This window comes from Pezoporus wallicus, unplaced genomic scaffold (assembly GCF_028554395.1).
Source record: "Pezoporus wallicus isolate ANWC-B61680 ecotype Strahan unplaced genomic scaffold, APGP_CSIRO_Pwel_v1 contig_6814, whole genome shotgun sequence".
In the NCBI taxonomy this organism is placed as follows: Eukaryota; Metazoa; Chordata; class Aves; order Psittaciformes; family Psittacidae; genus Pezoporus; species Pezoporus wallicus.
The window spans coordinates 5,012,558-5,023,368 of record NW_026639755.1 but is presented as its reverse complement, the minus strand read 5'-3'; the positions used below and the strand labels follow the sequence as shown (position 1 = coordinate 5,023,368).

Here is a 10,811-nt window from a genome sequence, read left to right as displayed (position 1 = left end):
TTAGTCTGTGGGTTTTACCTTCTTCTGAGTCTTTTCATCCCATCCAAGGTGGTGGGAGTGAGCAAGTGGCTGAATGGCCATAGTTGCCAGCTGGGGTTACACCATGACAGTCCTTTATACACTGCATTACAAGTCGAAGACTAACTCAGAACCTTAAGGTCTGCACCTCGGCTATCCAAAGATCCACCAGTGCAGCTGAAGTGACCACTTTAGGCATTACCACAGCTTGAGGCCTTCCAATAGACTTCCAAAGGTCATTTCCACCAGCAGCATCTGCATGGACCTAAGCAGGAGCACTGAGCCATTCCCAAGCGTCTCATGGTCGCTGCTGCACACAGCTGGATCCCACCAGGAGCCTTGTTTGTGGAAAGCCTCCGTCTCCAAGCAGCCTGGATGTGTGGGTTCTGCATCAATGACAAAGTCATCATTAAACACATGCGGGGCATTCACTTTCCGTTCTCCTTTGCAGCCTTCTTTGCTTGCTTGAGGGCGAGCAGGATTAGTGGTCCCCACAGGCCTGGGGCCCAGTGCCTTGTGGCAGGACAGGTTGGCCTGGCAGGGCCACAGGAACACATCCAAGTGGGTTTGAAGGTCTCCAGAGAGGGAGACTCCACAACCCCCCTGGGCAGCCTGTGCCAGGGCTCTGCCACCCTCACCATAAAGAAGTTCTTCCTCATGTTGAGATGAAACCTTTGGTGGGTTAATGCATGGCCATTGCTCCCTGCCCTGGCACTGGGCAGCACTGAAAGGAGCCTGGCACCATCCTGCTGGCACCCTCCTTTGAGATATTTATGTGCCTTGACAAGATCCCCTCTCAGTCTCCTCTTCTCCCGACTAAACCGGCCCAGCTCCACCAATCTCTCCCCATAGGAGAGACGCTCCAGACCCTGACCATCCGCTGGACCCCCTCCAGTAGCTCCCCTTGCACTGGGGAGCCCAGACCTGCACACAGCGCTCCAGCTGTGGCCTCACCACGATCAGTACCCGGGGGGAAGATCACCGGGGTCGCACTCCTCCCCATGCACCCCACGATACTATTGGCCTTCCCTGTGGCTTTCCTCCACCTGCGGGCTACCCAAGCCTGGCCCTTGCTCTCCGCTGACGGCTATGGGGCTGCCCAGGACCGGGGTACGCACCCCGGTACAGGTCTCTCTCCACGCCGGCTCCCGGGGCGGAACCTCAGCGCCAGCCGCTGTTTCCAGCCGTTGCGTCCCGGGAGGGCACAGGAAGCTGCCGTTGCTAGGGCTTTACGTGGGGATGCGGCGGTGCCGCCACTTCCCGGTTCCGCTGGGCCTGGCCGGGCCTGGCGATGGCGTCGCTGGGGCTGAGCGAGCGGGAGCAGGCCGGGTGTCGCCAGCTCCTGGAGCTGCTGGACACCGAGGAGCTGCTGGCGCTGACCGACACCGTCACCAACCGCCTGGTGCACCCGGAGAGCCGGCAAGGTGCGCGCGGCCCAGCGGTGCCTCCTGCCGCGGCCTTCCCGGACCAGCCGCCACAGCGCCTGTGCTGGCCGGGGGCCGGGGTTCTCTCCGCCCCGTCGCCGTGCGGAGCTACGGGGAAGGCGCTTACCTGCGTTTGGTTGGGTTGTAGCGGTCGGGAGCCTTTGCCTGCAGCGGACAGTGCACATTCGGTTGCTGGGAGGTTGTTGTGGCCGAGGAGCCGGCGGCTGCTGGTGCTTGTGGCGGGCTTTCAGCTCTCAAGCACTTGGTTTTGCCTCTTCGGCATCCTCTTCCCTGCCCCTTGGGTGAGCTTCGAGCACCGCTGTGCCCCAGCCATGCCCCACTGGCGTTCAAAAACGCGTTGAAAACCCCGTTGCCTTTTTGCTGTTGGCGTTAATGGCGTTTGAAAGGGTGAAACACAAACCTAATATTGAGGTCGTTTCTGTGTAGAACGGAGCACTTTCAGGTATGACCACTCCCCCATCGCTTTGTAGGTGTTGAGATTTGTTTTGTAAAGCTTTTGTAAGTTAGGTGAGGTGTCTCAGTGTGCTGCCCTGAAATAGACCCCTCCAAAACCCTTGGCTGTGTTTCATGTGGCACAGCCCAGACCTCCAAGATTGGCCATACAAGCTTTATACCTGTCGTTTTTATCCCTGAAATAAACCAGGTTTAGTTCCATTTCCATCAGTCTTCAGCAACCTAAATGGAGCCTTACTTTCCCAAATTACTGTGTGTTGTTTGAAAAGCTCCAGCCTTCTGGCACTAGACCTCTTGTTCAGCATACAAGGAATCAGAGGTTACTTTAGTTACCACTCTGCCTGCCTTTCTGTCCATTTTCTGTTTGCAGGAAACGTGATTACTTGCCAAGGAAGTTTATTCGTCATAAGCTTATTTGAAGCTTAATCTTCAACATAACAATGTGTTCGGTGACCAGATCATGTGAACTGCCCATTTGATGTAGAAATTAAGATACTCATTCCATAGCCAGAAGATTTGTCTGGTTTTAGTTTCTCTGTGTAATCTTGCTTCCAAGAAGACAGGCAGATGGTCTCTTTCGAAATATCCTGGAGCTTTTCAAACGGAGGGTGAAACCAAGCCCAGCATTTGATGAGTGGAGGTGCTGTATGGTGACAAACAGCAGAAAGCCCTAAACGATGGTGTTAACTTATTCTGAGGTTAAGGCTAGGTCTACCTTGGGGAGCTACAGGTGGAATGCATTGTATGCAAGAATCTTTATCCTTCTGGAAGCGCTTGAAGTTTCCAAACAGCTTGAAAATGCTTGGAGAATATTAGTAATTCCATTTGGAAGAAAAGGTTTCATCCTTTTCATCAAGCTCAAATAATACATAATCAATTCCAAGCAGTCATCGATGCTGGCAGCAGGGATTATGAGGTAGCAAAGCCTGCAGTAAAAACAGCGCCGTTTTTCAAGCATGTTCCCAAGTCTTTGGGTATTGGCTGTGTCTAATATCATTAGGTCAGATTTCAGGTTGCAAACAGACTTTTTCAATCTGCATTTCCTTTAGGCTTGTCTTGTGCTGGGTTTGGAGGGGGACAGGAGTTGTGTTTTAACTGCGAGAGAAGCCGCAGCTAACTTGGATTTCTTTTCTTGCAGAAGCCATTCGTGCCGTTGTGCTTTACAGCCAAAGTGTAGAAGAACTCTTGAAACGCAAAAAAGTCTATCGAGAAATAATCTTTAAGTACCTGGCAACACAAGGAATTGCAGTGTCTCCTTCCTGTGAGAAACATGTCCTCATCGACCGCGTAAAGCAGTACTGGAGCGGGCAGTTAACAACGCATGCCTCAGCATCAGGGGAGAGAAAAACACAAGCAGAGGTGAGTGCTGCTTTCTGAAAGACTTGAGGATGCTTCGCATTGCTTTTGCAGCATAACTGGTGTCAATGTTCTAATGTATGTCCAAAATGTGGCTCTTCACCTGGCTTTAGGAAGGTGCTGAATCTCTTTACTCGTTTGGTTTTTGTTGTTCTCTTGTTTTAGTTACATTATTTAATGGTGTCTGTGCCAAGGGATCGCTTGCAGAGTCTTCAGCTCTGTCTTGCAAAATATATTAGTGCCTTTTAATTCTAATGTGTGGGGGTTTTTCTATGCTCTTTAAGTTGTACTGTAAGCTGAAATATAGGGTATTCACAAATAATTCTGTGGATTCAAGGACAACTGCAAACAGTGCTGAAGATACAGAAGCCTGCATAGCCCCTTATCATTATTGTAATGTGGTTGATCATCTTAAACTTTTTGTATAGATCCAGGGTTTCCAGTCATCCTCCAACTATGCCAGGCTCTAGCATTACCATTGGTAGGGCACTTCCCAGAGCAGAGCAAAGAGATGTTGATGATAGATCACAGGGCAAAAACATCTGACAAACTATGGACTAAAATGTTGCAGGGCTGGAAGGGAATGGGGAAAAAACTGGCTTTTTGTAGGTGGCCTTGATCTACTCCTAGAGACAGTGCAGTCAAAGTAGCACTGTCTGCGAGCTGTTTTCCTTCTTACCTCATGTAGTTAGAGTGCAGAATGGATTTTAGCAAATTTTTATGTCTTTGAAATATACAGTTTGTAGCACTGCCAGGTCCATGTGATTTTTTTTTCCCTTGATATTAGAAGCACTTAATACCGTGCAACTGTTATCTTTTTTGGCAACTATAAGTTGTTTGGAAGTTCAAAATGATGATATTTAGCAAATCCTTGTGGTGTAATTAACTTCCAATGTTTTATTTGCCTTGGATCTTCACCATGTAGTTCTCAATAACCACCTTTCAGGTGTTACGCTTCAGTGACCTAATGGGCAACAGCCCCACCAGCTGGACTGTTAGAGCTCTGTAGCTGTTGATAACCTACTCCAATGAGCTTTCTCTCTGGGATTACCTGTTGAGAATTACGATGTAGCTGAGAATTGTTTTCAAAACAAGTTTTTGTTTGCATGCTTTGGAAATAAAATGTTGTTCTTGCAAGAGCACTTCCCAAGTATTACTGTATTACTATTGCTGTTATGCAGTAGCATAGTTTTATGATTGAAGGTAAGTAAATTCTCCAAAATACTTAAAACACATTCACAGAGAATGAGAAATTCAGCTGGTTTATTTATCACAAACCTCTTTCTTTGCCTTTTCTTCCTCTTAATTCTTGTGGCCCTCACCATTTTGAAGAAATAGGTGTCGTGAACCTGTGCAACTGAATTGGAAAGGAGTTACAGTCTATTGTGAAACAAATACAGCATTTCCATATAAAAGTCTCCAACTTTCCATACTTACTTCATTCTTACTTTAAGCATATTTATTGCAATGCTTCCTAGACTTCAGTGTTAGCAAATTTGAAATTTGATTTACTTCTAATAGTCTTGCTGTCAAGTTGCAAATACTGAGAAACCCGACAAAGTAACCATACATTTAGTTCTTGTTCAAAAAACCACGTCACCTCAAGTGCTGTGTCTTTACATTGGAAAGTTTGGGTTATTTTTCTTAAGACAAAGTCCTAGCTGTTGTAGGAGAAAGCAGAGGGTAAACAAACTACATATGTACACATTACATAGGCTCACAGGACTGTTACTTGAGCATCCAGTTTTTGCCTTGCTTTTGCAGTGATGCTTCCTTTAGAAAGAAGTGGCCTCCAAACCAGATGCTTTTATAATCAACTTAAAAACCTGTTTTAAATATCTTAATTGCTAAGCCATTTTGTTTCCTAACTATTTGTGCTTAACTTTTGGTATTCTTTTACACCTAGCTGTAGACACACCAAGAATTTAACTGCAGGGAATAGTTTTAGGGATTATTACAGCTTGTCCTGTAATAGTGTCCAAAAAATGACTGTGTACTTTATTGGAGTGCATATCTAGTGATACAACACTCGAAGTGGCTTGTCAGCCTCTTCTGATAAGTTTTTAACTGCATGATTGATTGTGCACCGATACTTGCTTTTACCACTTACTGTGAATTTGGCTTCAAAACTTTAAACCCACCACTCTGTTGTCTGTCTCAGCAACTCACTGTTAAATATTATTCTGAAGTATTTATTATCCCCCAGCGTCTTAGATATTTATTAGGAGTGTGCGTGTGTGATTTTGTGTAAAACAAGGGAAAAAAGGTCACAAGTGGCTTGTCCATGACCTATGGGGAACTAGTGGGAGGTATGTTTTGAGGAGTCATGCTTATTTTTCCACTGGCCCATCTTTCTCTAAGGCTTCTGTACAAGACAAGAATCTTTGAGCTTTTTCAAATTACTCTTTGAAGGTTTGGCCATCTGCTAGGAAGTTTACCTCGTCTCACTACTTAAAAATACTTTCTCAACAGATTCACTGTTGAACAAAGGGTTTTATGACAGTCTTGAAGGATGGATTTGCTGACAGGCTGAATGGAGGTGCATTTATTCCCAGAGTTAGCCTTTGCTGCTGTGTGAAAATCCCACAGCCCTTCTATCCCAGTGTCGTATTGTCTCAGTCTGTCCAACAAGTGATCAGTTGTACAATTAGAAGAATAACTGAGATACCCCATGACTTCTGTCTGTTTTGGAGAAGCAAATATAAGTTAGGATCTGCTTCTGTTTGGGCTCTTTTCCTATTAGAAATATGGTCAAGACTACAAACACACTCGTGAATGTGACCGAGCATCTTTTAGATGATTTTTGGCAGTCTTGCTGCCAAACAAGGTTAAATTCGTGCACATAATCTGATGGAGAAAAAATTCTAGAATCCATTAATTTTTTGACTTTCAGTCCTTTCTGGATTAATCATGCATTTTGTTAGTGTGTTCCACTGACATAGGTAAAATACCCCCAGAAATCGGAAGTACTAGATCAGCTTCAGGTATTTGGATGTGCATATTTAAAAGGGGACTTCCCAATCAGTACTATTTTATTTATCAGCTATATGAAGGTGCCAAAACCAATAGAATTTACCAAACTAAAATGTACCAAAAAGTTATTTAAAGCAAGATGGAACAGGAAAAATATGACGACATAATGACTTATTTATAAGCATGTTTTAGTAGACATGCCTTAATGTGAGATTAGCCTTTCAGGCTGGGTCTTTCTCCTTGTTTTTCTGTAACCTTCCTTTGGAAACATAAAGGCCAGTGAAAAGTTACTAACCCAGGCACTTTCTACTCAGCAGCAATTTTGTCTCTCAGTGTGAGAAGCCTGGTGTCACACGAGTTGTTCAGAAATCCTTCCTCTGCCTTTTTACAGTAGAAGCAGGATTTTCCCCTGTGTTGGTGAATTGTAGACCAAGACAAAGCGAGGGACTATGCTAACTATAAATCAAAACACGTGCCCTGATTGTCTAGACAAGATAGTTATGATCTTAAAAGTAAGGTTTTGCTTTGTTGTTTCTCTTCAGGCGCTCTGTCTCAGAACACTTGAAGTCTTAGAATGTAAAAACAAGTATTTATGTGATTTCTCTGCTCTAAGTAGTAATCTCCCGTGTTAAAGCTGAACAGTTCTAAGAAAAAAAATATGCTTGATTGCAGAGTCGTGAAGACAGCCAAAAGTCACTGCAAGATGATATTCGTAATCTAGGAGAAGAATTCTGTCAGTGGTTCTTTGAACTCCTGAATTCTCAACATCCCTTGGGAGTAAAATCTGAAGAAGCGTGGGGACCCCAGCATTTTTGGGATGATGCCAAAATGAAGTTCTCTTATAACACATTAGAAAAAAACATGGAAGAATATGTTGGTGCGGAAATGGTGAGCCTTCGTCTGCTCTCCTTGGTTAAAGAAGAATATCTTCTGTTCAACCCGAATTTGCATGCCAGCGGACTGAAATGTGCCATGTCTCCGCACGGGTTAGTGCTGGTGGCAGTGGCTGGCACAGTGCATAGAGGCAACTCGTGTTTGGGTATCTTTGAACAAGTTTTTGGACTCATTAGCTGTCCCATTAGGCAGAATACCTGGAAAATAAAAGTTACGAGTCTTAAAATAGTTGGACAGAATGCTCTGGAGCCTGGGATGCAAATTGAAAAACCCTCCATAAAGTACGAGTCAAACCAGCTGCAAGAGTTGTATGATGGGAAAGAACTACTTGTGTTTGAACCTGGGAAATTGTGAGCAGTTTTGCCTCAGCTGAGTGACTGGGCGAGGGAGGAGTGGTTACAGCCATGTGATGCTGTCTCTTTTTTGAGTCCAGATTGCTGGATGACAAACAGAGATACAGTCTGAAGTATGTATGCAGGTGATGCTTTTGGGCACCTTTCCACGAGCTAACAAATACTGCAGAGTGTTACTTTAAATGTTGTACTGTAGTTAGGAACAGAGTTTGATTATTCTTGATTACAAAACAGTTACATTTAAATAGGAGTTGGCAGCACTATGTAATGAGCGGGATGACTTGGGGTTCACAAGCTTTAGGTTGCTTCTTTTCAGGTCTCCAGTTAAAACTCGTACCTGAATTGTAACCAGAAGTCATTGTGTCTGGCTTTTTGAAATTGGAATTGGGGAGTGTCTAAATGGACATCTGAGTCCCAAGGAATCCATGTGCCCTTTAGGAGGTTTTTGTTGAGAACAGATAAAATAGTATGAATGGAGATTGCTGCCATTTGTGTTCTAAATGTGGTTCTGTCACAGAAAACCAGAAGTAGCTTACTGGGATACTGCAAGGAAAGTTGCTTGTTTTTTTCTGTGCATTCATAGCTTCCTTTCGTTTTACCTTATGGCTCCAACTTTGTAATGAATACAGACCAACTCTTATTCTGTCTGACCCCGAGCAGACTTGAGAGGGTTGTCCTTGCATCCATTTCTAGCACTGATTTCCTTGGATGAAGTAACTGATTTCATGATTTAAAGCAGCACTGTATGAACCAAATGTGTTGATAATTATTTTGTATATGTTTCCAACAGAGATTTTAATATAATAGCTGTGATTTTTTTTTTTATATATTTTCTCAAAATAAGAATTTATTTGCTCAGAGAAGCTTTCTTACATTGACTAGAGGTCAGTTTGTTAACACTGGGCCGTTACAGTGACAGGCCATATCAATAATCCAATTACTAGTTAATAACTGAAATTGTTGCCATTGTAGAACTTTCATTTTTTACTTTTTTATTTATAAGGGGTTAGAGATAAAACGAGATGAAACTTCTTGTTCCACGGCTTGCTTGAATTGTCTTTGAGTTCGGTTTCATAGCTTCAGCAGTACAAGTTGTGAGAGTGGAAGCATTCCCTGCAACGTATCAAAACCAAACGAACTGTTCCCATGTTTATCAAAGAGGACAGGTGGTAAAAGTACGGGTGGGTGAAGGGAAACAGGAGGATTGAGTTATGCACAAAACTGATGGTTTTGATCAGTCTGGATCGTGGCTTCTCTTTAAGAATATCTAAAATTATTTCTTTTCTAAGCCAAAGTTCAAATGCCATGTTGGGATGTTCTTTCCCAATCAACAGCTGGAGTTGTGGCTTCTTCAGTTCCTGATGTATAATAAAGAAAAATCAACCCAAAGTTAAAATGTGGAAGAAGCAGTTTCCTCCTATGTTGAGAATTGCTTTCCTCTTCAGGTGAGGACAAAACCCTGCCTAAAGGCCTAAGTGGGTACCTTTTCAACAGCTGAGTATGACAGTCTGTAATTCAACTGAATACTTTGGCAGAACTGTACTTTGTAACTGGCAGCATAGCTATTGCTCTAGTCAGGGTGTTAAATAAGAACATGACTAGGGGTGTAGTATTCATCACTGCTTTAAGCTGATGTGGTGCCGATGCTCCCCTTCCTCCGTGCAGGCACATGTCTTGCTTCCTTGTGTCAACATTACTGCTTGTGATAGCTGAAAAGGGGAGAATGGGGGCTGATCCAGTGAAACCTAGCTGACTGTCAGAAACCCTTCAGGCTGAGCAGCTCTCCCGGGCAGCTGGCCACAAAAGAGCTAGCTTAAGGGACAGAGATGAGAATTGGGGTTGGTTTTTGGTGATAACTTGAGTTTCTGTGAGATGAAGCAAGTGATCAAATAGCAGTCCTTGTTAATTCTTACATTCCAGATGCTTACGCTTGATAACTTCAAAATGCTGAGTACAGGGGGCATTGTGGTAAATCACCTGGCTGGTACCTCGTGGACTTGTTCTTACTCCTTCAGTTCTTCTACACAAAATATGCAAGAAAATATTGCATTGTCACAGCAGTGAGAGCTCTGTGTAAGTCCCTATTCATTGTGGAGTAGGAGCTGTATGATGACCTGTTGGTGCAGTTGCTGCTCTTGCATCATTGATCAGGCTGTTAAGAATCCGTGTACATGGTCTGTGGTCATTAGGTGCTGAATGGTAACTGATTTTCGTAGCAGCTAATTTTGATGTGTGCTTATGGGTTACTTTAAATTGTAGTTACCAAAGAGCAGCTGGTATTGGCGGTTGATGGCTGCTTATGAGCAGCAGTTATCCCAGGCTGCTGCTGCAAAATGCAGGAAACAGTTCACTGTCTGCTCTTTAGGCTCTCACCACCTGAATCTTTGCTCAGCGCTGACAGCCAGCTGATGCTGAGGAACTGTGGTTTTGCAGTTGTTATCTGATACGACTCTTTATCCCGTGATACATCTTCCCCTTTTTCTCACAGGTCTGCATTGCCTCCTTCACAAACATATTCATCCCTTCTAAATGCATTTTATTTCCACTTGGATAAAAGGATTCCGGTTCTATAATGGTTGTTCAGGCTCTCCACCTCTCAAGAAGGCAGAAGTGAGTTTTGAAAGCTGCTGCCCCACCAGTGAGCACCCATTGACCTCTTTACAGTCAGATTGCAGGGGAGGCAGAGAAGCGGCGGTGCTTCTGCTCCTTGACGTTTTATGTATGTAGAAGCGTGTTTGGTTTGTGCCATGTGAGAGTTGTGAGGTTGTAGCTACAATAATGCTCCAAAGGATATCACAGATATTCTTTCTGGTGTTCTGATTATTGTTTATAGTAGGTATCCTTAGTTGGGAGTTCAGGATTCAAAATTGAATGGCTTTCAAATCATTGTCACATTCAGGATTTATTTAGTTGAAGAATAGAAAACCACCAACTGCAGGGTAGATTTGAGACGGTACTTTTAGCTTGGCCTTGGCTTTAAGGGAATAGTTAGGACTTGTTTAAATGGAGTGCAGCCAGAGAAAACTTGAAATCTTTATAGAAGTGATTTCATCACTCCCTCTAGATGTTACTGCTCAGAGTTGAGATAAATTCCACTTGGTTTACCTTTGGCCATTGGAGTTGCATTTAGTAGATGAAAAAAAAAATAAAACGATTATAAAACAGTTTTCCTCTATCAATATTTAATCAAGGCTCAAGACAAACATCCTTAATATCCTTATCCTCAAGACAAAATCCTTAATTGGAGATTGTGAGTTTCAGTTTGTGACTGATGTGAACCTTCTCACTGTAAAGGTTAATTAGCCTGTATGCCACGTAA

At 43.7% G+C, this 10,811-nt stretch overlaps 1 protein-coding gene across 1 annotated transcript; it reads left to right on the top strand.

The window, feature by feature from the left end:
- The first annotated feature begins 1,248 nt into the window (after positions 1 to 1,248).
- On the top strand, positions 1,249 to 9,093 carry CUNH3orf38 (chromosome unknown C3orf38 homolog). The gene is made up of 3 exons (XM_057416046.1): positions 1,249 to 1,442; positions 3,055 to 3,275; positions 6,918 to 9,093. Exons 1-3 carry the CDS (start codon positions 1,310 to 1,312, stop codon positions 7,491 to 7,493), a joined length of 930 nt encoding a protein of 309 aa, XP_057272029.1. The 5' UTR covers positions 1,249 to 1,309; the 3' UTR covers positions 7,494 to 9,093.
- The last annotated feature ends 1,718 nt before the right edge of the window (positions 9,094 to 10,811 follow it).

Coding starts and splice junctions, on each gene's coding strand:
- CUNH3orf38 (XM_057416046.1), top strand. CDS start 1,310: ATGGCGTCGCTGGGGCTGAGCGAGCGGGAGCAGGCCGGGTGTCGCCAG. Junction 1,443..3,054: donor GCACCCGGAGAGCCGGCAAG/GTGCGCGCGGCC, acceptor CTTTTCTTGCAG/AAGCCATTCGTGCCGTTGTG. Junction 3,276..6,917: donor AGAGAAAAACACAAGCAGAG/GTGAGTGCTGCT, acceptor GCTTGATTGCAG/AGTCGTGAAGACAGCCAAAA.